Source organism: Polistes canadensis, unplaced genomic scaffold (genome assembly GCF_001313835.1).
Source record: "Polistes canadensis isolate GaletaPanama2010 unplaced genomic scaffold, ASM131383v1 scaffold_23, whole genome shotgun sequence".
Classification (NCBI taxonomy): domain Eukaryota; kingdom Metazoa; phylum Arthropoda; class Insecta; order Hymenoptera; family Vespidae; genus Polistes; species Polistes canadensis.
In genome coordinates, this window is record NW_014569570.1 from 528,158 (window position 1) to 555,044 (window position 26,887).

At 30.8% G+C, this 26,887-nt stretch overlaps 5 protein-coding genes across 18 annotated transcripts; 2 read left to right on the top strand and 3 right to left on the bottom strand.

Annotated features, from left to right (window-relative positions):
• Nucleotides 1-93: 93 nt before the first annotated feature.
• LOC106783624 (CTD small phosphatase-like protein 2) lies at nucleotides 94-4,929 on the bottom strand. 3 transcript variants are annotated; one of them, XM_014742322.1, is made up of 9 exons: nucleotides 3,756-4,108; nucleotides 3,392-3,651; nucleotides 3,006-3,240; nucleotides 2,482-2,622; nucleotides 2,121-2,364; nucleotides 1,457-2,025; nucleotides 1,032-1,388; nucleotides 863-958; nucleotides 94-790 (listed from the first exon to the last, which is right to left on the bottom strand). In XM_014742322.1, the coding sequence occupies exons 3-9, from the start codon at nucleotides 3,216-3,218 to the stop codon at nucleotides 725-727; spliced, it is 1,686 nt and encodes a 561-aa protein (XP_014597808.1). In that variant the 5' UTR covers nucleotides 3,219-3,240; nucleotides 3,392-3,651; nucleotides 3,756-4,108; the 3' UTR covers nucleotides 94-724. The 3 variants fall into 3 exon arrangements, with proteins under 3 accessions (XP_014597808.1, XP_014597807.1, XP_014597809.1); XM_014742321.1 differs by lacking the exons at nucleotides 3,392-3,651; nucleotides 3,756-4,108 and adding an exon at nucleotides 4,588-4,929; XM_014742323.1 differs by lacking the exons at nucleotides 3,392-3,651; nucleotides 3,756-4,108 and having other exon boundaries at nucleotides 2,482-2,850.
• Nucleotides 4,930-5,603: 674 nt separating this feature from the next.
• On the top strand, nucleotides 5,604-9,025 carry LOC106783631 (E3 ubiquitin-protein ligase UHRF1-like). Its single transcript, XM_014742335.1, has 8 exons — nucleotides 5,604-5,926; nucleotides 6,286-6,884; nucleotides 6,967-7,321; nucleotides 7,413-7,595; nucleotides 7,672-7,828; nucleotides 7,915-8,113; nucleotides 8,228-8,641; nucleotides 8,711-9,025. The coding sequence occupies exons 1-8, from the start codon at nucleotides 5,843-5,845 to the stop codon at nucleotides 8,928-8,930; spliced, it is 2,211 nt and encodes a 736-aa protein (XP_014597821.1). The 5' UTR covers nucleotides 5,604-5,842; the 3' UTR covers nucleotides 8,931-9,025.
• A 681-nt stretch (nucleotides 9,026-9,706) lies between these two features.
• Nucleotides 9,707-10,824, bottom strand: LOC106783632 (protein CutA homolog). The gene is made up of 6 exons (XM_014742336.1): nucleotides 10,577-10,824; nucleotides 10,409-10,468; nucleotides 10,261-10,306; nucleotides 10,137-10,186; nucleotides 10,025-10,067; nucleotides 9,707-9,892 (listed from the first exon to the last, which is right to left on the bottom strand). The coding sequence occupies exons 1-6, from the start codon at nucleotides 10,744-10,746 to the stop codon at nucleotides 9,806-9,808; spliced, it is 456 nt and encodes a 151-aa protein (XP_014597822.1). The 5' UTR covers nucleotides 10,747-10,824; the 3' UTR covers nucleotides 9,707-9,805.
• Nucleotides 10,825-15,582: 4,758 nt separating this feature from the next.
• LOC106794087 (RING finger protein 207-like) lies at nucleotides 15,583-21,019 on the top strand. 11 transcript variants are annotated; one of them, XR_001382494.1, is made up of 10 exons: nucleotides 15,605-15,752; nucleotides 15,890-16,122; nucleotides 17,117-17,265; nucleotides 17,375-18,159; nucleotides 18,495-18,839; nucleotides 18,932-19,214; nucleotides 19,295-19,714; nucleotides 19,773-20,070; nucleotides 20,149-20,350; nucleotides 20,577-21,019. XR_001382494.1 is itself a non-coding variant. In XM_014761516.1 (10 exons), exons 2-10 carry the CDS (start codon nucleotides 15,911-15,913, stop codon nucleotides 20,603-20,605), a joined length of 2,697 nt encoding a protein of 898 aa, XP_014617002.1. In that variant the 5' UTR covers nucleotides 15,641-15,752; nucleotides 15,890-15,910; the 3' UTR covers nucleotides 20,606-21,019. The 11 variants fall into 11 exon arrangements, 10 of the variants coding, with proteins under 10 accessions (XP_014617003.1, XP_014616998.1, XP_014616997.1 ...); XM_014761516.1 differs by having other exon boundaries at nucleotides 15,641-15,752; nucleotides 19,796-20,070; nucleotides 20,152-20,350; XM_014761514.1 differs by having other exon boundaries at nucleotides 15,645-15,752; nucleotides 19,796-20,070.
• Nucleotides 21,020-22,997: 1,978 nt separating this feature from the next.
• Nucleotides 22,998-25,890, bottom strand: LOC106794089 (speckle targeted PIP5K1A-regulated poly(A) polymerase-like). Of its 2 annotated transcripts, XM_014761520.1 has the most exons (7): nucleotides 25,520-25,890; nucleotides 25,133-25,305; nucleotides 24,699-24,935; nucleotides 24,408-24,617; nucleotides 24,121-24,335; nucleotides 23,836-24,056; nucleotides 22,998-23,586 (listed from the first exon to the last, which is right to left on the bottom strand). In XM_014761520.1, the coding sequence occupies exons 1-7, from the start codon at nucleotides 25,668-25,670 to the stop codon at nucleotides 23,051-23,053; spliced, it is 1,743 nt and encodes a 580-aa protein (XP_014617006.1). In that variant the 5' UTR covers nucleotides 25,671-25,890; the 3' UTR covers nucleotides 22,998-23,050. The 2 variants fall into 2 exon arrangements, with proteins under 2 accessions (XP_014617006.1, XP_014617007.1); XM_014761521.1 differs by lacking the exon at nucleotides 24,699-24,935 and having other exon boundaries at nucleotides 24,408-24,421; nucleotides 25,129-25,305.
• Nucleotides 25,891-26,887: the final 997 nt, after the last annotated feature.

Below are 26,887 nucleotides of genomic sequence, written 5' to 3' on the forward strand. Positions count from 1 at the left end.
GTTAGACATATTCAAATAATGAAATTAAACTAAATAATAAAATCAAAGAAATAGAAATAAAATTTAAAAAAATAAAATTTCAAAAAAAGAATAAAAAAAAAATAATTTGTAAATCTGCATTACATAAGATCGTAATTAGTAATGCTAATGTTGCGATACCACTAAATTATTAGAGAACACAGATCTGATATATAAAGAAATTTGTAATCTTGGTGCAACATGAAATCTTCGAAGATATTCTTAAATTTATGTTGTATTTGTATTACTATGTAACGGTAGACATTCGAAAGTGATTCCATTATGGAACTGGAAAGATGAACTATCTCTTAAGATTGCATGAAACTGTTCAATGTCGTTCACTAATATTTGTTATATTTATGGATAAAGATAATTAGTGAAATATCAATAAACTTTTTTTGTAAAGTGTTCCTTCCATTAGAGAAACAATTATCCTTTAAACAACAAATAATGTTTATAGACCTTTCAGGTCTATGAATTTCGTTCTATTCTTCATCAGGCACACTCTCTTAAGACATTGCATTGAATATAACGTTACACGCGTAATGTGATATACGCGTATAGAATAATCGTTTGCTTTTTTTCACCACGGATATACACATTGCACACATGCTTTCACGCACATCTGAAGACTGATAATAGGATTTATTATTTTTTTTTTAATCCTATATTTCAGCCAGTACTAAATTTTTATATGGTACCTTAATTAATCTGGTGGTAAAAAACTGAACAATCGGAATTGTTCTCTAATGTGTGGTCTAACATCTCCACCCTATAAAAAAAAAGGATATAAATTTATTTCTTACATATATTCACGCGATAATACACATAAAACATAACATACCCAATTAACTAAATTTTCTAAAAATGGTAATAACTTCATTAGTTCATTATCTGAACGGTCAGCAAACCAGCTTTCTATAGGGATGCCATTTTCTAACTGTATAAAAAAAACAACAAAAATTTAATTAATATGAATTTGAAGATAATGTTAGGAAGAAAATAAAACTTACCTGATATCCAAATGCTTGAGGGCTATTATCGATGATCACAGTTTTAGATAAATCTCTTCCAAGTATAGATAAATCTTTAATATAATTTCCATTAACACATACACAATGTTCTCTGAATAAGCGATATTTAATTAATTTTCTTGTTGGGTCCAAAAGGTTCATTAATTTGTTTGCGTATACTCGTTTACTTGCAGTAAAGAGTATTACTTCATATAGCGCTGAAACGTGTTCCAAAAATTCTCGAAAAAATGGTCGTGTTCTAACAAACACTGTGTATGTTATATCTTGAAAAACTACTGGGAATTGAAATGCTGCATCAGATAACTCTTGCAAACTACAATGTACGAGAGTTTCATCCTACAATAAACAAAAATTATTATTATAATTTAACAGCTGGTTATCTGTAAAACAAAGGTATTACATACCAAATCTAATACTAAACTAAATTCTGGACTACTTCGTGTTTTAAGAGGTAAAGCCGGACATCTGGCTCTCATTGCTGGTGTCAAAGGTGGTAAATGTTTAATAAAAACATATGGATCAAATGGCTCCCATTCTTCTTGTACTTGAGTAACCATATTTTCGACATCACAAGTTTCTACTATCTCTTCGCTACCAACTTCCATATATTCGGCGTCATGATATTCGCTGTCAATATCTTCAGCATCATATTTCATATTAATGTTATCATTAGTATCAGAAGGATGATGACCATCTATATCATATACACTTGCAGAAGTATTATATTTTGGAGTGGAAAAATCCACAGTTCCTTCAAATTTGAATGAATTATTTTCAATGGTATACTGACTTTTTGATATACTACTATTGTTCTCATTGTTATTGATAAACGGATATTTTCCACTTCCAAAATATTTCTCCGATGAATATGTAGTGCGAGTGCTATACATTGATGTTGAGTTCATTAAGCTATAATTTTCATCAGATATTTCATTTGGTAAACAAAGTGCGGAGTAATGCAATGACAGAATATCTGCAAAATATAATATTATTAAGAAGATTTAAATTTATATATATGCATTATAAAAATCAAAAATGAAATATAATATAAATGCATAGTCATTGCACCTGTATTTCTATTTCCTTCGTCATCAAGAAAACATGTAAGGTCTAAATGAGATCCTAGAGATGCTGGAGGCATTAGATCAATCAATGATGATGTTCCTGCGGGTGAAAATTTAAAATCCTGTGATGGTGTTGGTGTACAAAACAAATCTGTATTTAAACTTGACGAATGAAGTGACAAAATCGCTATATTCCAGTTCTCCTTGGATTCTTCAGAAATTTTAGATTCTACTGTTTCTTTCGGTGGCTACAAAAAATAACATGTAATTCTTATGTTATCAATGAAAGCAGGTTTAAGATAGAAAAGTAATATCATCAAAATAGAAAGGAACAATAAAAAAATGTTTCCTCATTGTAAACTTACTAGAATAATATCCTTCTGTGTAGTGCGATGTAGAGGAGTTGATGTGACCATGGATCGTTTTATACATTTTCTTCTACGAGGACCCCTCTCACGTCTACTAGGCGAGGTTTTGGCAAAATGTAAAACATTTTCTTTACAAGCCTACGGAGACAATAATCTTGTTTGAGAATACTGATTATTAATCCGCGTATTAACCAAACGGCTTCAATTGTAGTTTTAAGTAATTTGTTTTTCTTTATTTGTTTCAGCGAAAGAATGTTTTTAATTATTTAACATTCTTGTCTATCTGACAGTCACTCATTAATCATTAACCATTAAGTGTTGGTTAGTTAGTAATTGTGAGTTAATAAATAGTGAAGAATAAATGACCTGCAAAGATCATTTGTGATAAACAGATGAAGATAATAATGTGTTTTAAGATTGCAATGATAAATATTAAAAATTGATACTTTAATGTATAGATTGTAAAGTGACTACACATATCTTAAGCTAAATAATGTTTAACATAACAATTTTATACTTACCTCTTTTATAAAATTTGGAGATCTATGTCTCCACCAAGTTAATCTGCTGCATTTGCGTAAAGTATTTATGCGATGATTACTGCTAGAGATGAATGGTACTTTCCGTGGAGATGCTGTTTGCGCTCTGCCACTAAACGTTTTGCTTCCCAACCCACCGCTTATGTATAAACGGCCACGCAGTCTTCTACTCACATGTTCACTTCTTAACCACATTTCAAAAGAAAAATTAAATGTCCTAAAATAAATAATACACTCTATTATTTATTATACTTAGGAGTTTGATATATTAAAATCATTAATAACTATTAATATTTCTTATGCTTTATACTATATTACAGTTATCAATAATTATGAAATATTAACTAAATTCAAGCAGTTATCCTTACTCTGCTTTTTATAAATCTAATTCATGCACCAAATCAGCAAACAAGCTTTGACTAAAAATATTCATCTGGTTGCATGTACGATTACTGATTCAGGAGTATGCTATCTTTAGCAAACAGCTTTATACATCAGTAAAGAGAATGCTTCAAGCAAGAACATTCTGGATAATAGCAATGTTTTATTAACCACCCATGAAGTTCTTCGTTAATGTTAAATATACATTTTAACAACTTCTTTTAAAACTTGACAATACGCTTGACCACTGTACAAAATACAAAAAAGTTCTTTTAACTTTTATATTGAAAGAAAAAAAAGGAAAAAAAAAAAAATTATTTTAAATAAGAAATTTATTAATTGCACACATACTTCCGATTAATTTTTGTTGGGAATATTTATTTAGTTGCGTTGAAAATAGAAAATAATAATCATATTTTCGTTCGTATTATCGTCGTTTAATTTTAATTAATTATCTTACTGTTGTGAAAATGTCTGTTGAAATTTGTCGAGCCGCCAAAGTTTCTAAACGATATAAAATAATAACCGTTCTTTAACTGAGAGAAACAAAATTCGAGAGATAAATTCGTTTAATAAACACTTATTAATTAATCAAGCACAGTAATTGACACTTTATATTTTTCGTTTGTTTATTATGTTTGTATCGATTAGAAATTGCGCGGGAAACAAGTTCGATTGTTCGAAAAAAGAAGCGTCCAAGATCTGTGGAATTTTGTCGCGCGTATGCATATACCTATATGTACATATATACTATGTATATATACATATGTAGATATACATGTATATATAGATAACATTCAAATGTGTATGTTGACACATACACAATTAAGAATACGTATTCATACTAAGGCATATATCGATTTGCATAAGATGTGATGCAAGGTAACGTTCCCATCAATTAAATCGAAATAATCTATACCTATTAGCAGGTAAAAATTGTTGATAAATGAATCTAAATAACATGTAATAGAGGAAACATTTTTGTCGGTCATCGCCCTTAACGAACTCATCTTGGCTACATACAAATCGATCGAAAGTTTGAAAGTGCAATACTGCGCCGCGGCATCGGCGTCGGCGTTAGCGGCGTTACTACTAAACGAAACTATCACCCAAAAATTTCCCGCGAAAATGTTACGACCTTGAGGAATTACGCTAAATAGAATTTAAATATTTTACTACTTACCATATCCTTTAATTCATCAGTACGCGCACGTCAAACTTTGACTAATCAACGATGTATCCACTCCCCCGCGAGTCCCATTCAAAAGCTTCGTTCGTGTTCACTTTTCATCCCCTCGAAACTAAACAAACATGGCCACAGTATCGCTCGAAAATACTCACTGGTCAAATGTACTACACAATTTTATTATTTATCAATATGTATTATCTAAATTTCACTGATCTATCTTACATAATTATTATCTTTTTAATAACTATACACTTATCATTATTATTTATATTGTTTTTCTTGCCTTGAATTCGAAACTATGTTGTTCCGGTTAATAATGCGCCATCTACTGGATATTTCATCTCGATCTTGTTCTAGAACGATGCGTAGTAGCGGCCATTTTTTTCAGATGCTCGCCAGAGAGAGAAAAGATGATATATAATATATATTATAGTTTTCTTTTAATATATTCTAGATCGTATCTTACTGTTATATAATTATTCATTTTTTTATTACATTAAAATCAAATATTTGACCATCATTTATTCAATAATTTTTCAATAAATATGGTAATATATTTTTAATCTGCTAAAAAATATCATGAAAAATTATACATTCAGATGCATCCAACGAGTCAATATCGTTTTATTTCTATGTATTTATTATGTTGTGAGAATATTATCACGCGTGCGCATTAACATATTTCATACTATTCATTTAAATTCTTAAATGTGATATATACATTCGTGTATTTACGAACTGATTGCATGTATATATATAGATACGTACGCAACATAGTACGTTGTATGATACAAAGTAAATATATATATTTATACAATCTGTAATCAAATTAATTCGATTAAAATATTAACATACATATGAGTTAATATTTAAGTTATTTTAAATTATAAAAATTGTATTCACTTGATTGTAATATATTAAAAACAGCTTTAATATTCTTTATACTTAGTAATGGAAATACACCTTTTTCTCTATCCAATGCTAGGTATAATATTATCACGTGACTACCTTTCCGTACATTGCAACGATGATTTCCCGCCAAATATAGTTGCACCAGACGCTAACAAGTGGTGATTTTGCTGACAGTAGTGAATGATTGAGATATGATCATTGTTCTGCTCTTAAGAGTAGAATTTATCTCATTGAAATTAAAACACGTGAATGTTGATTTATTCAACTTATTTGTTTAAATTAAAGAATCGTTAATTATAATCGTTATATTGTAAAGACGTTAAACTAAGTTATCAAGATGTATGTTAAAGTAAGAACAATGGATGGTAAACAGGAGGTGATATTAACAATTTCTAAGTTAACCGAGGTTGAGGATTTCAAGGTATGATTTTTCAAATTATTACAATGAATGAAAATGTTAAAACAATTTAATAAATATATGTTTTGAGTATAATAATTTCATACTTTTAGTCTATGAGGTTAGAAGAGAATTTTTGTCTCATTATATTATTATTATTACTTATTGTCTTATTATATTTTGAACTTTTATAAATAATAATTTAATATATCTGTATTAATCTTGTACAAGATTTACAATAGTTTGGTTATACTGTTCTGTAGCTTTTAAAAGAGAATGTACTTTTTTAGTTTGTTCTGTGTATTAATTTTTTAATATATATATGCACAAACATGCATGTAGAGTATGTTGTAAAATTAAAAGAATTATTTTCATATTTTTAGCGTCAAATACAAAAGGAGTTGTCAATAGAAGTTGCTATGCAAAGATTGTTCTTCCGTGGCAAACAATTAGAAAATGGTTATAAATTATACGATTATAGTATTAATTTAAATGATGTTATACAACTAATGGTAAAAATTAAACAAGATAATGTAGATAGTAAAGATAACAAAGATAATAATAAAAAAAATAGTAACAGAGTAAAAGAAAATAATGAAGAAGTTATTGAAGATGTAAATTTAGAAGAAACTGAAAGTTTATATTATAAAACTGGAGACGCCGTTGATTGTCTCGATCAATTGCATGGAGCTTGGTTTGAAGCAATTATAAAAAAGATATTTAAAAAAGAAGATAAAATTATTTATAATATGCAATGGGAATTTGATAATCAAGTGCCTCCATTTAACGTACCTGAAGCATCTGTTAGACCGCGTGCTAGAAAATTTATATCTGTTGAAAAATTGAAGATAGGTGACAAAGTAATGGTTAATCATAATGTTGACGAGCCCAAAGAAGTAGGACTTTGGTATGATTTTACGGTTTCAAAAATTGAGAAGAAAAGAAAATCACAAGAGTTGATTGGAACTTTACACATCGGCAGGTAATTTCTCAATTATTTTTATTCATATGTTATATTATTTAAATCTGTATTAATATGCATCTATCTATTTTTATACGCATAGAGACAATCAACTGGAAGGCCGCAAAATAAATCCCAAAGATGGTGTATATGCTATAGAACATCCAAAACTTTTATCAGAAAGAACACAGGAAGATGAGCAACATATGATAAGTAATGGTAAACGAAGACGTGTAGTGGCTTCGTGCTCTTATTGTATGGATGAACCTGATAAAGATTGTAAAGAATGTGGATGTAGAATTTGTAGTGGTAAAGAAGACGAACATAACTTACTACTTTGCGATGAATGCAATTTTGCATTTCATTTACGTTGTTTAAATCCACCTTTAACATCAATACCAGAAGAAGATTATTGGTATTGTCCTGAATGTAAAAATGATGAAAATGAAATTGTTAAAGTAGGTGATTGTTTTTATATAAATGTATATCAATTCGTTTTAAAAAAAAATAATACAATATTTTAATATAAAAATATTTAATTTATTCAAGGCAGGAGATAAATTGAAACAGTCCAAGAAGAAAACTATTATCAATGAAAGTAGTAATAAAAGGGATTGGGGAAAAGGAATGGCTTGTGTAGGTAGAACGAAAGAATGTAGTTTAGTCCCACCAAATCATAGAGGTCCTATACCAGGTGTAGAAGTTGGTACATGTTGGATATATAGAGTTCAGGTACATAAATAATATATATCCATACATATGTTTAAATGTATGCGCATAATATAATGTTATAATCTTTTTATTGAAGGTTTCTGAAGTTGGTGTACACAGGCCTCATATAGCTGGAATACATGGACGTGAAACTGATTGTGCATACTCCATTGTTTTATCTGGGGGTTACGAAGATGATATCGATAATGGAGATGAATTTATGTATACTGGTTCTGGAGGGAGGGATTTATCTGGTATAAAGAAATTCTGTTTATTTCGTTATATTGATAATTTGTATACATATACATGTATTTTTGATTACTTTCTATTCTAATTGCAGGAAATAAAAGAACTGCTGAACAAAGTTGTGACCAAACACTAACAAGGATGAATAAAGCTTTAGCAGTAAATTGTAATGCTAAACTTGATCCAGTAAATGGAGCTACAGCTGAGGATTGGAGAGGTGGTATCCCTGTAAGAGTTGTACGTAATTTTAAACTTGCAAAACATAGTAAATACGCACCAAAAGAAGGTAACAGGTATGTACAATATCAAATCTTCTTGATCTCTCTTCTTATTTATATTTTATAATATATATTATATGAATTTATATAAATAATAATACTATATATTGATTATTATTTTGATAATAGATATGATGGCATATATAAGGTGGTCAAATATTACCCAGATACGGGTAAAAGTGGTTTTCGCGTATGGAGATATTTATTACGCAGGGATGATCCTGCTCCTGCTCCATGGACTCGGGAAGGTCAATCAAGAATAAAATCACTTGGTTTAAAACCATTATATCCAGATGGTTACTTAGAAGCAATGAAAAAGAATCGACCAAGTAATAAACGTGCTATTGAATTGGAAGATGAAGGATTACCAAGCTCTAAAGAGACTGTACAAGCCAAAAAGAAACAAAAACGTGACATTTATAAATTAGACACTGAACTTATAAAGTTTATAGACGAAGATATTGCTAATGCCAAAATTTGGAACGAATGTCGTTTAGCTTTACCAAATGGAAAGACTGCTTTTCTACAACGCGTTTCAGAAAGGTATGTATTACAACGTAAGCCTTGGTAAAAGTAAAATTAATTCATTAAATACGAGTTTTTTCTTTACAGATTTACTTGTGTTTGTTGTTTAGAAGTAGTTAATAATCCTGTAACTACACCTTGTGCTCATAATATTTGTCTTACTTGTTTAAAACGAAGCTTTTCATCTGGAGTTCACAATTGTCCATCGTGTCGTCATAATATGGAGAAAGATTTTAAAATGGATGTCAATGAGTTTTTAGCTTCTGCATTGCTAATGCTTTACCCAGGTTATAATGCTGGTAGATAGCAGAGTAAATATAATGAAACGTATAAACCACAGATATAATTAATTCAATTTCTTGCTTTCACATACCATAGAATATACTAACGTATTATATGGATCCAAAGATAAAAAAAAAATGTATTCGATGAGATATTAGGACAAAATTATTTTTATATTATTAGTTGAGTTGATTATACACTATTAAAGTAATTGTGTATATCATATTAAAAATATAATTATACATACTATAAAAGATTAAAACATGTTGAGGAAGCAAAATTTTTGACAATTATATATTTAATAGTCATTTATATATTTGGCATCGCACAATTATTACAAGATTGTAAAAGTAAAGGTGTTATTGATTTAATAGAACATTAATTGTTAGGAAAATAAACTTTATTGAATATGAACTAATTGTTCATGAATATTGAATATGAAATACATGAAAATGTGTGTGCCTTATAGAACTAAAAAAAAGAAAAGCAAGTTTGAACTACATAGTATAAAAATAAATTGAGATTCTAGAAATGGTTTACTTACGATTTATTTTTACCATTTGATTAAGTGATTGATAGTGAAACTACTTTATAAGCAAATTTAAGTTAATATTATTCATAAGACGATTTATATTGATATAAGAAGATAATATTGATGTTGTATTTGTTTTGGTTTTTGTTATATTAGTATATTCATATAGTGAACATTACAAGTATCATCAACATAGTTTTAACAATGTTTTATTACAATACTTAATATTAGACAGTAAAAATTAATCATTCCATAGTCAAATATTCCTCATTGTATTACATAATTTTTATTTATTTATATATTTATTATGTTTCATATAATCTCATATAAGATAATATTATATTATTTTGTAATTAAATTAATAACAATTAAACATCATCCTTCTGTTCTTGTTTATTCATAGGTGGTACTGTATCACTGATCCACTTTAGGTATTGTTCATTACCATTTTGTATCTGAAAATTAAATTTTGTATTTAAATAATTTATTTATGGATTTTATTTTATATATAAGAAAAACTATAATATTTATTTATATAAAGTAAAACAATCAATGAATAAAAGTAAGATCGGATAAATTTTACTTACAGGTAAAGAAATTACTTCACATACTGTGTAAGGATGATTTTTCCTAAATAAAAAAAAAAAGATTAGTTGATTTGTTTCTATGTTACATTAAAGCAACATAATATCAACTTACTTAACATAATCTGTCAAAGCATCAACTGTATCTGTTCTCGTTTTTATCATCTGCATATAATCATTAGTAAAATATAATATACAGTATATTTTTACTTACTAATAATTATTTTGATTATTCTTACCATTAAAAGTTCCGAATCTTCATTTATTTTATTTTCCCATTCATACCTATACATGTATAATTAATCAATACAAATTAGATAGTTTTTACAGATACAAAATATACATGCACCAACACGTAAACAAATATTTTATTTTATAAATGCTTACACTGAAATAACTTGAGGGATAATATTAACACAAGCAGCCAATTTATTCTTTACTATATCACTGTGGATACAAATAAAAAGAAATATTGTTGTATTAATTTAAATATAATTTTATTTAATCATAAACATATAAAAGGGTAACTTTTTAAATTCAATACAATGATCTTACTGTGCCAATTTTTTAGCCACTTCTACGTTTGGAACGGTAACATATGCGACAGAATGTATTCCCGTATAATTACTCATTGTTTTATTACCATAAACATAAAAATTTCTTAATAAACTAAAAATCATCAGTAATGTTAGAACAAATTTACCGGCCATTCGAAGTATTTTCATTAATGGTAACAATACAAATGATCAGAGGTTATCAAATACAACGCTAAAAAAACACCATCAAAAGAAGTTTTAATTGGTTAATAATAAACATTGTAACGTTTTTATCCAATAAGAATGCGGATTATGACAACCAATGAAAATGTAGAAAAAAATTACAAGAAATTACCCGATATGCACTTTGCAATTTGAATTTTGTTAAAGATGAGAGACGTTCCAGTTTTGTATACGGTAAATATTATTAATTATTATCTATAATTCATATTAATTGTTATAATATAATATTGTTCCAAAGAGATTAAACAATATTATTAATATCTAGATGTTAACAATTAATGCTGTACTATTTTTACTTTCCGCGGATATGAATATAATAAAAAAATTCAAATTCAAAAACATTATCTATACATATAATTAAAAAATAAATAAAGAAAGAAATAAAATAAATTCAGATAAGATAAATAAATTAATAGGTAAATCAATAAATAAATATTATGTCTAGTTATATATATATAATGTCGTTTGTTTTATTCGTTTGTTAAATTGTTCCGTGATAATACATAAAATATAACCTAAAAAAAGGACATTAATTATTACTAAACTTGATAATAATTTCTCTAATAGATTTAAATATACTAAGTAGTAAATATTTTAAATATATTTATGTACAAACTATATGTAATCATACATGTTATTGTTTTCGAAAAATTCGCGTTAAAAAAATTCTCGTATTTGAAAAAAAAAAACACCCGAAAAAATGTAACTCCTTTTTTCAATCTATTTTTACATGTAGAATCAACCCTCCTACTCCACTCTTATTTCACCCCTTTGTTTTACCAATACAGATACATCCTATATATATAAAACATATGAACAACGTCCAAAATCTATACTACGAAAAGATTAAGGAGAGAAAAAAAAGATAAAGAGTAAAAAAATATTAATAATAGATAAATTAAATAGTAGATAAAAAAATGTAAGTATTTATATTATTCTTCCAATCATTACAAAAATATCTCTAATTAGTTAGTAAGAAAAAAGACTTGGATTATTTTAATGAAAAGTAATCAAATGAATACGCGGAACATACCCGAAGAATCTCTTTCATTTTTTGTAGATGAAAAAAAGCGCGGTTTGAGATTTATATAATATTAACGACGCATATATACATGTACATATACAAAAAATATATATATATATATATACATAAAGAGAGGTAGAGAAAAAGAAAGGGAAAGAAAACAAAAAAAGTAAAAGCTGCGATGCAACAGAATCGTATAGAAGAAAGAAGAAAAGGGTCGCTGGCATCTTCGGTTAACTAAACGGATTATAACTATATCAAATAATGGGCCGCACGTTCCACAGAAAAAAAGGGAGTAAGAAAAAGAGAGAGAGAAAGAGAAAGAGAGAGAGAAAGAAAAAGGGAGGTGCAGCCTATAAATAGAAAATATACTGCAACTTCCGTACGACGAACTCAAAACCGTAATTTTGCTTCCTCGTTAATGATGCTTTCTATAAACTTACGAAATGCAACTACTTTACGTATACAAATGCATTTGACTATACAGTCGTATTGAATGCATAGAAAATGGCGCCCAACGTAGAATTTCTCTATTTCCTATTTTTTTTTTTTTCTTTCTTTTTTCTTTTTATTTCATTTTATTCACCACTCGGCGTAGTTATATCTTATTATATCATTGGAATGTATCGAATGGTCTGAAAATGGTACCAATAAGATATTATTTTTCTGTATACTAATTTATTTATCTTTTATGTTTAATTTTATTCTGTACTCGGCACAGTTCCATTTTACATCATTGGAATTTATTAAATGCATAAAAAGAAAATACGATTATAATATAATTTGTATATTCCTTTTATTTCACTTATTTATTTATATTATTTTTTTGTTTTACAGAAAGGTGGAGAGAAGATATCTTACTAATGTCACGTTGATTTCAATATTTACACTTATTTCGGCATTGAAAATGTTGGGTAATTGATTTATTTTTTTTCTCTAAGAGGAGGAATAAAATAATAATAATAATAATAATAATAATAAAAGCTTCTTCCCGCTAACGATCTCCTTTGAACTTTTTTTTAGGAAACAAGGGAGAAAGAAAAAAAGATGAAATAGAATTCCTTTCGTAATTATTCGGTGGAAGGTTCGAGCGTTTGGCACGGTATCAGAAATAGGGAGAGAGAAACGTTCTCCAGCTGCACCAGATTTCTCTCCGATAATGATTATTCGAAAGATCAACATCTGTCATCTGGTATTTGCTGCTTCATCGCTAGCGTGCTCGCGTATTTTGGATTACATAAGCACATTTACCTATTTGGATAGAAAAAGTATGAAGAAAGATTAAGAAGAAGAAAAACTAGAAGAAGAAAAAGAAGAAGAAGAAGTATGTATAGCAAGAGGGAATGTAAGATAAATATTTTATTCCAAATCATTTTTTATTTTACTGAGATTTGATTGATTTATACACATAACTTATTATATTTATATATATAACTTAATTATAGATTTCATTTCAGATAAGTAAGGATTATATAAACGCATTTGTAGAGCTAACACTTTGGGATTGAAATCAATGAAATTTAGAGATTACTTTTTTTTGACATATATAGACCCCATTAGTTATTAGATTTTTCGTACGTTTAAGAGGCAGGTGTATGGTTCGAGCAGAAGCATATTGCGGTTGCCAGGAAAGGAGAAGGAGGAGGAGGAGGAGGAGGAGGAGGGTCGTAGAATTGGCGCCCACTGACCCGTTGGAGGGTCAGCAATTTACTCAGGGCCGTATAATATTTTGGTATCATGTGTACCCATAAGAAAACTCGATTTATTTATATAATGTCTTGGTGGAAGAGATCGTAAGGTTGTTTATTTTCAACCTTTTCTGCATTTTACGCCACGATACCGGAAACGATAATGTCAAAGTTAAAAAGAGGGCGTGAATTTTTCAAGGAAACGATATTGATCCGCATGTACGATTTTATTTTACTTTCTGTTTCTTTTACTGGTATATATATATATATGTGTGTGTATATATGTATGCTTGACGGCTTAATATCTGCAACAGAAATGTGTAAAATCTATCTAGAGAGGCTGTTCTTTATCGGAGTAATAACGGATCGCGAGACACACATATATGTATCCATAAATATGTATGAAATGTATGCGTCTCTGGTAATACTTCTGGGATTTCCACGGCGCGAGCAACGATGTAATTTAAAATCTTGCTAGAGTCTTTTAAAGATATCCCTTCAGTTGCAATAAACACAGAGGGTACGTATAGTATAATATTACAGTACGTTTGAGGTCTCGACGTAAAGTATTTATCACGCGCTTCATTTAAAGTATTTTTTAAAGAGACCATACTCTTGTATTATTTGTATTACAATCCAGACGTTCTATTTTAATATCTCTTTATTATTTTCCATTCACTCCAAACGTTATTAATTATTACAAATTCAAAAATCAACACGAATAAATTAATTTATTATTTGTGTTTCATTCAGAATATTTCCGTTTTTATATCCCTTCATTATTTTTCAGTCACTCTAAATGCTATTATTAATCACGGATGCGAATGTCAATAATGATGAAATTAATTTTCAATAAGAATATTTCAATGAGTAGTTAAATATTAACGAAAAATAGTTAACGCGGCGAAAGGAAAAATTAGCATAACCGCATTAAATGCGCGTGGCGCATCCACAAGTAGGCAGCGCCCTTAAGGACCTCCTTTTATAGGTTAAAAGGGCAAGACTATAAGGGTCGAGTAAATCGAGAGCAAGACAAACCTGGTATAACATTTTAGTCTTACTATATATATATATATACATATGTATGAGTATTGTTTGGAAAGTTCGTAACGAATAACAAGATGATATTTACATGTCTTTAATTATTTTATCATTTATTTTTTAATACTAAACTTTTATTACGAATTTTGTGGATACTTGCTACTGTAGGAAACAACAAAACGTCAGACATAAAGAGCTGAGAAACACAAAAGAATATCCGAATTCATATATATATATATATATATATATATATATATGTATGCTTATATATTTGTATATGTCTTATGTACCTATATATATATATACTGTCTATGTATATTCACATGATCTATTTCTTTTTTTCATATGCGTCATGCACGCTGGATGCTTTCACCAAACAGCAAAGACTCGTCTCGCTACGTTACTACTACTTTTATTCAGGTAGATTCACGCACACTATTATATACATATACGTAAGTCGTATATAGAGTCGTGTGTCTGCAGGGGTGCGGAAAGAGCTCAGAGGAAACGGCAAGGGGTTGCTGTCTCCTCCTGCGCACTCACACGATTTCCCTGCGTGAACGAGCCTCTCTCTGCACGTACACAATCTTGTCCTTCGCATAGGCGCGGCTCTTTCGAATTATTTCTTTTACTTTTTTCCTTCAGTCAAAATATATACCTTTTAAATGATATTTATTCGCGATGAAGACGAGATTTTAATATAATACAATTATCGAAGAAACTTGTATTTATTTTGTCTAATAATTGTTTCTTATTGCAGTGAAAAAGGTTTTGCTTTTTGTTTACGAAGATGCTCGAAAAGATTAAAAACAATTGCAAAATTGGAAAGAGGAGGAAGATAGGATCGATCAATAACTGGAGTTTGAATCTAATCTAATCGATGTTAGAATGTAAGAAATAAATGGAAGCATCTAGAAATTAATTAGAGAAAGGACGAGATATGGAAGGTCTGTAGGAAGAACGTTGACCGGTCGCTGAGAGGGATCCTTGGGGTGGTGCATAGCCGGCGCCAATGGCCCTTCAGGCGTTGTATGCGTGCGCCTCCTATGCGGGTAGAGGGAGAAATTGGTGGGCGCTCCAATGACGTCAGGGGCGATCGTCAGGCGCAAACGGGGTTGGCACCGTACTACGTCAGAATGACGAGCCGATAAACCATCCCATCGCGATTCTCTGCGGCGGGCGGACCAACGGTCTTGGAGGTAAACATCTTTCTTAATTTAACGTATTTTATATAAGATAAGAGATTCTCTATAAGAATAAGGAAGAAAGTCTTCGTGGATAAAAATTAGAATGTATATTCCGTCATCTCAAAAGTTGAGAATTTGTCTTCTTCTAGGTGACCGTCGGTTCGCAGAGGATGGCGAGCTCGGGGTCGGTGGCTGTCGACGGGGTCGGCGAGAACAATGCCACGTCTGGAGTCGATCTCGGTGGTCCCAAGAATCCACTGATCTGTGGTGTCTGTCATGACTACTACAATGAGCCTTGTCTACTCTCCTGCTTTCATACATTCTGCGCCCGCTGCATACGTGGCCCTCACCTCGACGGAAAAGTCACCTGTCCCAGCTGCGGGTAGTTAACAACGTCTGTTATTGCATGGCCCTACCCTTAGGATATTCGTGGGATCTACGCTCATCCCGAACAAGCAGTTTCTGCATGCTTCGTGCTGGCCTGCTGACTTTAAAATCGCTGTGTACGTTGCAAGTAAAGTAATCCAAAGTACTCCCTATATTTATTATATTTTGTTCATTCAAAAAATCACCGAGCTTTCTCTCTCTTTTGACCTTTTATTGAAATAATATATCTTAATAGTTCATTATATACTTTAAAGATTTTTCTATTTAGGTATATATTGCACTCTTAGAACATAAGCATTGTCTTTTTTTTATCGATTTATATTTATTGTTGCTTCTGCATGTTAAAACTGTTCCATTGAATATTCTTAATATTCTTCTACAACAAATATTTAAATACTTCTTTTGCAGTATTTGTTTAGGTATTACCTGATTGTAGCACGCCCATGAGATGTTTACTTACATTCACGTATTGTGTAGAGCAGAGTAAATACAGTGTTAATCGATACTCAATCAATGCATTTGGTGCTGCATCTCAATCAGACTAGAGAGAAGTGTGTGGAATTCATTGTCTGCTACCCTTATTGTCTCACTATCTAATTGCATGTACCCATTCATGATGTCACAATGGCATTCTTTATTATGTGCATATCTGTGATTTATTTCATGATGTAAGTGTGCATTCATTTTCTCTTACAATTCTTTGATCAGCTTTTAATCCCATATCTGGTTAAAGTTCATCAATAATATTGAAGTTTGTGTTTAATTCAACTTGAAAGATATGATTATAGAAATTAAAGTTAATAATGCATGTTTTATTATTTGTTTATAGAATTGTTATATATATATATATATATATATTTGGAGATTTTTGAAAAATTGTATACTTCAAATAATATTTTTCCAGTTCGCACAAATTCTACCTATTGATTGTTCTCTTCTATTCTATATTTTATTATTATTATCAAATATTAACAGTTTTATATTTACAGGCAACAAACACAACTTAAAGAGGGAGCACAATTACCACCACTGGATCAGTTAATACGTCAACTAGTAGAATTAGCCAATTCTGAAAATCCACCATGTGCCAATTGTGATAAACGAGACAAATCTACTATGTTCTTCTGCACAACATGTGGTATTTTCTTATAAAATTTTTTATTATTATTTAATGTTACTTTCTATATATACTAGTAAAAATATATCATAGCCTATGCGTCACTTAATATAGATTTATTAATTTATAGGACAAGCTCTATGTACTCATTGCAGAGAACATACACATCGTGCAAAAATGTTCTCCACTCATGAAGTGGTGCATATGAGCAAATGTGCAAAGGATACTCAACGTCGTTGTCCTTCTCATGGGGAGCAATACATCATGTATTGTCAAAGCGCTAAATGTATGCTTTGTGCAACATGTTTCCGTGATACACCAGCAGATGCTCGACTACATTGTGTGGACATCGAAAGCGCTTGGCAACAGGCTTCAAAAAAAATGGAAAGAGCAGCAAATTCAATTTGTGAATTACAAGCAGGCGTAAGAGATGGAGTTTTGGCATTAAAATCACAGTTGGACGAATTACGTCATAGCCTAGATTCAGAGAAACGCGCATTAAATTCATTTTGTCAAGGAATGCAAGAAGCAATTAATAAAACTCATTCTTCCGTTTTATCGGAACTTCAACGTCAATTTGAAACTAAGGAAAGAATGGTTCGGACTCGATTGCTATCCTTGGGTAGTGCACTTCCAATATTACAAATGCATTTAATGCTGTGTACAGCTTTTACAAGTGGTGCGACAAAGTATCAATTTCTTGAACTCGCACATCCTATGCTCGAAAGATTGAGTCGCGTAGCTCAACTTGGACACCCTACGAGACCTCCTCTACTTGCTGCCCATTTGAAGACAAACTATAGAAGCGACTTTGCTCGTACGTTACAGCCTTTTATTGGTCAGGTACAAACACCAAAAGAATCATTGTACGATCAGACTCACACGATGGGCCAGCAGGAACCGCAGGTTATACAGGTACTCATAAACACTTCATTATGCATCGATACCTATTTTTAATTTTACATTACAAGTTTGTTTTTCACTGCATTTCTCGCACACAATTCTGTGTAAGTACTTTTGTTTACAGGATTTACTATGATGTTTGTTTTGAAAATGTCGTGGTAGCTTGTAGATAAATTAGAAAGAAACTTTTTTGTAGCGCGTTGGCTACACCAGGCTCTCAGTGTGTTTTGTTCGGTAATAGAGAACGGTAGTCGGATATCGTAGTCAGTGAACACGATTACTGTAACTGTATTGTGGTAAATCATAGTAAGCTTTATCATTATATCAGGAATACATTTTTCTAACAGAGCAGCAAGCCTGCTCAGAGAATCCAGCCGAAGAATGGAAGTGACGGTGGGCCGTTTTCCAACCATTGTCGCACCTTCGATACTCAATTAAAAGAACTAAGTCAACAACTGATGACAGTGAAGGAACGTTTAGGAGAACTCCATCGAGACGTCGCACTACTTAGAAGAGCTAACACACCGCCTGTGGGTACGCGTTACGAGCATGTGGCGAGAGATTGTCGTGTGTTAGAACAGCAATTAGAACATCATCAGTTAGAATTGGAACGGTTGAGGAACGTGTTTGATGCTTTGTGGGAAGAACAATTGTGCAGAATTCATATAGAGAAGGAAATCTTCCATTCTCAGGTTTATATCTCGAAAATTTATATTTCAAATGCTATTCTAATAATTCTTTTATTTTTGGATATTCTTTAAACAATGAATTTATTTTTTTATAGATGGACGATATTCTATCTTTAAGAAGTGAAGTGAAGCAATTACAAAGTCTTACACAACAATTGGAACCGTTTGTGAAATCGTTTTCTACAGGAGTTACTGCAGGTGAAGTGAGCATGGCAGCTTCGGATGCTTCCAGTAGTCAACACCTGCAAGCTTTATTAGATCATATAGCGCGCTTGCAGATGCAGGAACCACCTCAACCGCAAACTCAAGCACCGACTAAGGATCATCGTCATCCACGAGGTACTATGACCAGTGTTGACAACGCTCTTTACATGAAGGGTATAAAAATAATTCTCGACGACTCGACTTAACTTATCGACGATTTCTTTTTAAAACGATAATACTTTTTGATTCTCTAGAAACTAAAGAAATGCCGACGCGTTGTCGGACACCATCGGGTGTTGGTGCCGTATTAGACTCGAGCGGCAACATAGTCGTATACGGTACCGCTAAATCTTCCGAACAAAAAAGAGGAGTACTGAGAGAGCTTCTTGAAAAAGCTAGAACAAAAGAGGATCGCAAGAAATCACCAGGAAGAGACGACGGTAGTCGGGATCGTAGTCAAAGCCGACGTTCCAGAAAGTCACCCGATGGTACGAAACCTAAAACACCACCAGGACATTCTTCGAGTAGCAAGGTTCGATCGTTGTATCGTTCCTGGAAAGGTGCAACCGGTGATACGTCAACTGAGGCACTCGACCAACCAGAAAGATGTACGGACGGTCAACAGCAGCAGCAGCAACAACAACAACAACAACAAGCGCAAACTCACCAAGCAGGTAAAGATATAAGATCTTAAGTTAGAAAGTTGTAAAGATTTCATATAGAATTTCAAAGCTTTCTATCGTCGCCGTCAAAAGGTGGTGATGAGGGGGAATATCAACGAATTTCCGAAGCTTCTAGCATGGGCGAGGCCAAAAAACGAGTCCAAGCGCAAGTACATCCTATACCACCGGACGACCAAAAACTATCCAGTGGAAAAAGTACAAAGGTGTATCCGGCTAGCGACTCCGAGGATGTCTTCTATGTGGATGATAAGGCTCCTAGTGATGTTCGAAGACGCAGACGTGCCAGCTGTGACAGCCTAAGTACAACCGGTTCTGGTAGCAGAAGATCGAGCATCGTTGACGGGACGGTAGGTCAATCCTCACAGGATCCCAGGAAAACATTCGTTCTTTTGATTGGATCACCTACGACGTCATCTCTGGTGCAGAAGCAGCGTTCCTGGGAAACCTTCCCTCGACCAAAGAGCAAAAGAAGCGGACCCAGTGAAGGTGCATCCTCCTCCCTGGGACAGCTTAAAAGAGCAGACAGCTTTGAGGGTCACGAGGAAGCTGTACGAACCTTGGTTGCAGCAGTACAGGAGACCAGATCGCATTTACGTCAACACCTTATTCATCATCATCGTCATCATCGTAAGAGCAAGACGAATTAAGGATTATAGGGAGTCGAATTATCGAAAACAACACTCGCCCTCTTACGAAGAAGGAAAAACAAAATAATTAAACCCAATTATTGAAACGAATACTCCCATTTTTTCTTTTCTTTCTTTTCTCTCTCTCTCTCTCTCTCTCTCTCTTTTTATTTTTCTCCAAATTTTCTCATTTTTTGTTTTACTTAAATCAATTTCTTGATTTTTAGACATCTCAAGAAAGAGGTTTTCAACGTAATATGTTCCGATGACGATTCTCAAATCAATTCAAAGTGTGCTGATGAAGAATATAAATAAAAGCCTATAGAGAAACATTTAGAATGATATTGTCCGAGAGACTGTAATCTTTTTGGTGATTATATACTTGTTGTTAGTCGCGAGACGTATTGTTGAGAAGAAGAAAAGAAAAAGAAAACAAAGAATAACGTTTCGTAAGTTTTTTCGAAGGATTTTGAAGCGTCTCGATAAATATATATGTATATATATATACACATAACATACGTATACACACACAATATATGCAAGATATAATACATAAAAAAACATACACACGTATCATATACGATACATACATACACACACACACACCCATACATAGATACAGGTGTACACCAAAGACGGAATATATGGAGACACGTACTACATAAAAAAAGTAGAAAATGTTTTAATCCTGTCGAATTCGCGTAAACGTAAAAGATAAAGTTGGTCAAGAAAACTCTTATTGCTCGAAACGTTACTGAGAGGTATTTATCAAAAAAGAAATTGTTTCAACACAACGACAAATCGGTATTTTCTTTTAATTGTTTAATTCAACCCTTTCATCACTTCGATAAAATAATACGCGTTATAAATTTGATTCGTAAGATTAAATATGTCCCAAAATAGTAGGATTCCAAATCGAGTGTTGAAAGATATTTCTGTAAGACGATGATAATTCTTTTTATTGATATCCAACTTATGATTGGGACATGATTAAAAATATCTTATATAATTCAAAGTATTAATAACGTTAGATATAAAGAAAGAGAGAGAGAGAGAGAGAGAGAGAGAAAGAGAGTTTAAAATGGTGAAAGGGTTGATATATTTATTAAAATAAAATATATGACACAGTTAGTGTTTATAAAAAAAAAAAAAATAAAATAGTCTAATAGTAAGTCATATTTATCATTTTCAAATATTTTTACATTTGAATTTGAATTATTTACAAATGATGTTTCGAGTATAAACTTAGGCCACTTTTATAATTATCGATTCGTATGTAAGATGAATAACATTGAGTCATTTATTATTGTTAACTTTTATCCTCTCAGTGGCGGTTGTTGCATTTAGAACGTTGATTAGTATTACTGTAGAAGATACGTTTACGAAGAAACTGTGCGCGCCATTGAGCTTGAGAAGTTAACATTTTCCTATCCCTCCAATATTAAACAAAAATTTCATTTGATCGCGACGATGAAAAGAAAGAGATAAAGATAAAAAAGAAAAAGAAAAAGAAAAAAAAGAAGAAAAATGAGAAGAGAACGTGCTGAAGTATCGACAACACCATACTCATTGATATTTTATTGATATTAATAATAATATTGTTAAACTTATAGAAAAGCTGCCATATAAAATTTGATAGCAGTTCGAGGGTTGATAAAAAAAAAAAAAAGAAACAAAGAAGAAGAAGAAGAAGTAAATAAAACGTTTAATAACGGTGCATGTCGATTATATCAGTCGAATAGAAATTATAAATATGAAATAAGTGCGCGTCGCACAGTTCGGTTGGTCGGGTAAAACAAGTTAGTTAGTAAACAACACTGCCAGCCACAAGTACATTACGAATTTAATTGAGGGTACTCATCATACGAAAGAATAGCCTAATCCGATAAGCGTACTCGTAATCGATAATCGTTGATTATTATACCGGAATTCATGTTCATTGTTCATCCTCTTGATTGAGGTGAGTCGTGCGATATGAGGATTCTTAACGATGATATATTTATTCGTCGTCATATAAAAATAATACTTACGCATACTTACAAGGAAAAAGAATATATATATATATACAAATACACGTACATGCATTAACAATCGCAAACCTGATCGCAATAAAAATCATGGAAATTGTCGCCCGGAAGTATTATTATGATTAAATTAATAATTCGAGGAATACAAAGTTATGGTTTTCCGTGAAGGGGCTTTAAGGACGTTTTAATTATAGCAGATGTACACGATAAGTATGTATGACAAGAAAAAAGTAATGCCGAAATGCTGATAAAGTAAAATATACAAATTAAGGAATATGTTGTTTCTGCATTGATCCAAACTCATTGTTTCAAATCTTTGTAATTTCTTTCCCTCGCTTTTGAGGAGGTACGTATATCATTTATTTACATAGAACTTTTTTGTTCCATAGTTCTTTTTAGCTAGCTTTGTTTTACATATATAGTAATAACAACGGGGTCATTTTTATAAAATTTCATAATTTTGTGTTTATACAGATAACATATTTTGCCCATACACGTTAGTGTTTTCGTAAATATAATTTGGGCAAATTATTTTCTTATGCTTTAACGTTGTTATCGCTTTTTTTTAAATGTAATTTCTATATATACATGTTAAATTAAAAAGGAAATATATCTTACAAATTTTTTTATAAGGTAATATTATTAATAATATTTACATTTGGTTTATTTCTCTGTTACATAAGATTTTTATTGGTAATAACATGGTTAGCTTCTCTATTTAATGTATCGCTAACATCATTTTCTTGAATATTTGTGATCGTTCTGTCATCTCGAGTATTTTCCGTGTTTGTATCTTTATCAAATATTTTTAATACATTGATACTTAAATTTGGTGATTCGGGAAAGTTTAGTATCGATAAAATACCCCATTTTTTAGTCTGTGAAGCTTTAGTATTTTGAAGGTTGCTAATTGCTACTGACATTAATGATTGTATGCGTTGTACTTCATTACAACTAACATTTTTACTAACATTTAATTCTGTTTCAAATGGATTGCATATATATAATGCTGTATTGTGTATTGATTTTATTGTAGTACCTGTTCTCAAACAAATTTTTTGAACATTAAAATCAAAAGTAGCATAAAATTTAAAGAAATCTATTAAAAGAGCACTTAAATGCATATTATTCTTTCTATACGATTTCAGATAATTTGGCGTATAATGCGTATATATCTTTTTCATATTATTTTGACCATTATTTGATATTTCTGTAAAAAAATAAATAAAAAGAATATTATTATATATAAATATAAATATATACAAAGTGTCTCGGCTAAATGGGATCACTTAAATATTGTCTTTTGTATGAATTGTATGAAAAAAACTTTAAAGGAAAATGTTACACTATTGCAAAGAAAGGAAATGTAACAGTAAAAAGAATTTTTTCAATAACGGAGATATTTAGGTGATCTGATTTAGTTGAGTATCATACCAAACTCTTTTATAATAAACTTTACCTGAAAAACTTGTTATAGAATTTATGGCAGGTAATATCTCAACTTGTTGTAAATAAAATATTACTAATAGAGTCAATGAAAAATTTGTAATCGTTTTTCCTGGATGAATAGAAGTCAATTTATTATCTTCTGCCCATTTTCGAATTGTAAATATGAGTGGTCTAACTCGATCGTCTTCTTCACCATATAAAAATAATAGCTCCGACATATATGTGGCAATTCTATGAAACAAAAGCCAAGATTAAAAAATTGTTTTTCAAAGAAAGTAATATATTTGAAACTTACGTATTACTCATACTCAAGTCACACTCCGTGTGCGTAAAAAAGTTTTGGAATTTAATAATAGGAACCCTCGCATTAAAAATTTTTCGTACGTTAAATATACCAGGTATAATATATTTCATGGCATCTGCTAATACTCCCATGAATGCATGGATATGCTGCTTTTCATCAATATTAGTTGATTTCCCATGATATATCAATCTGCTGAATGTATTTTCCTACAACAAGATAATTTATATCTTATATTTGTTTAAATAGATATTAATAATTTATTAACGTCGTATGCTTACCTTTTTAGAACCATCTGTAAAAAGAATCAAGTCAAGATCAGACTGTCTCTTTCCATAACCATTAATAAAAGAACCAAATGGATGTATAATTATGTTTGGAAAAAAACCTTTGAAACATTTTTCTAATTGTACAATAGTTTGAAATTTTAATCTTATCTCTAATTCATCTAATTTGTATTTGTTATATAAAGTTATCATTTGTTCCGATATCTATAAAAACTAAATGTGCATTAGAATAAATGTTAGAAAAATGTCAAGCATCGTTGAATTAAAAAAGAAACAAAATATTACCGAAGATGAATTTATAATTGCATTTCTAATAGTATCCTGTTGTAATATTAAAGAATTACACAAATGTATTTTTGGTAATTCATAGGCATATTTTAAGTTCATCTTGTCTTTTTGTACTTTACGAAACCATAATACGTTTGTTCTACTGGGAATATAAGTACAATCATCCATGAATGCTGCATTCGAGCAGACAGTTTCAGCAGTTTGTATATTTTTAAATTCAATTAGGACGAATTGCTGAAATCCATTTATTTGTTATTATTAGTCAGAGCAATTTAATGGATTTCTTTAACGCCATTGTTGTAACTTGAAATTATTTAAAGTTTATGTAATATCATTTAACATTAATATACTGAGAAAGATAGTTAAATGCGAATTTTGAATAGAAAGAAAAACAGATTTAAAATAAAATATTAAACTAATATCTAACCTACATGTTGTTTTGGCAATGTATAAAAATACACTTTCTCTACAAGACCACCCAAGTTAGCGCAATAAAGTAGAAGATCTTTGCACGATTTAACTGATGCTACTTGAACTATTATACTTCTAGATGCTTCGGATTTTCTTCTTGTTATATAATTTTGTAAAGTAAGTCTTCCTTTGGCTGTTTTGGAAAAAATAATACATTAGAAATTGTTAACCTTAAATAAATAAAATTCGTAGTGTGTGATAGACATGAAATATAAATAATGAAATAAAAAAGAATATTTCATGTCCACATACACAGTTATAAATAATCAATAAGTTTTTATAAATAATTGCACCACAATTGTAATTAAAACAGTGCAATCAATTGTAGGTTATGTTCATTTGCTTACCCATCCCCGAAGACATGTATTTTAATGAAAATTGTTCATTTTTTACTGTCGTTTGTCTTTTTTGTAAATCTAATTTTGTTATATTAACACAGAACCTATAACTATTATAAATCATTGATGTTGCATTCATATTAACACGATATAATGCCATTTTAAATTATTATACAAAATTTGCACGTTTTAGGATTCCTTCTAAATGTAACTTTGTACAGCTTGCATTACATTTTATTTAATATTACTTATATTATTTAAGATAGAATTGTTGACAGTTTTTATTTCAGTTACGATTATTTAAACTTTTTAACAGCATGTGTATTTACATTAAAATACTTCACAAAGAGTAAAAGAAATATAAAAAAAAATTATCAACATGTAGAGTGCATATAAGTTCATTCAATTAGAAATTACTTTGTTTTCTAACAGATGGCGCCTCTGAACCATTTTTTCGGGCGCTCGATGTAAAAAAAAAAAAACAGAGCTACACGCAATCTCGTATTTAAAATAAAAAATAAATCCGAACTTGTATGTCTGTGTGGCCAGGTACAGAGAAAAAGAAATAAAAATGTATTATTCCTTTCTTTTTTTTCTAACAAAATAATACGTAATTTGTTAATAAATATACGAATTATATATATATAAGCGTGTTCATTAGTATTATGTTTAAAGTGTCGGTAATAAATAAACTAATTGTCGACAAAACTGATAGAACGAATTGACTTTCGATTTATATGAAAACAATTTGAAATTAGAAAGTGACAAAGTGATGGATCATACATGGGATCGAATAGAGAATCTTCGGAAGGTAAGAGGGTCCATTTCAAAGGCCATCACGGATAGAGTTGCCAATTCGAGAGATGACGTAAACGTGGACTCTACTCGTCTCGTTCTTCTTTACACGCGAACGGTAGAACGTGCTTTCCTTTGGTCTCGTGGTTTATTTGTTTCTTTAGTTCTTTCCCTCACGGCTTGTGGACGTCGAGACGGGTGGKGTTAGAGAAAAAGGTAGGCGTCTTGCTTCAACATTCGAATGGCCGCGCGCTACGTTTTTCTATTTCCCTCTCTCTCTCTCTTTCTTTTTCTATCTCTCTCTCTTTCTTTATCTTTTACTCAATACACGTAAGTGAGATTACATATATATATATATGTAGTTCCGAGCTTATCTCAACGGCCAGTCACATTCGTCGTCTCATTCCCTCCCTCTCGCGAATGTTCACGGAGAAGCACGAAGCACCCGAGAGGAACTCACTCACATCAGTTCAGTCTGGAGGCTCGCGTCGACCACAACGGGCTAATATATTTTATTCTCCGCGACTTTCCTAACCTTCTCTTCTTTTTTTCTTCTCCTCCATCACTGCCGTTAAATTATCG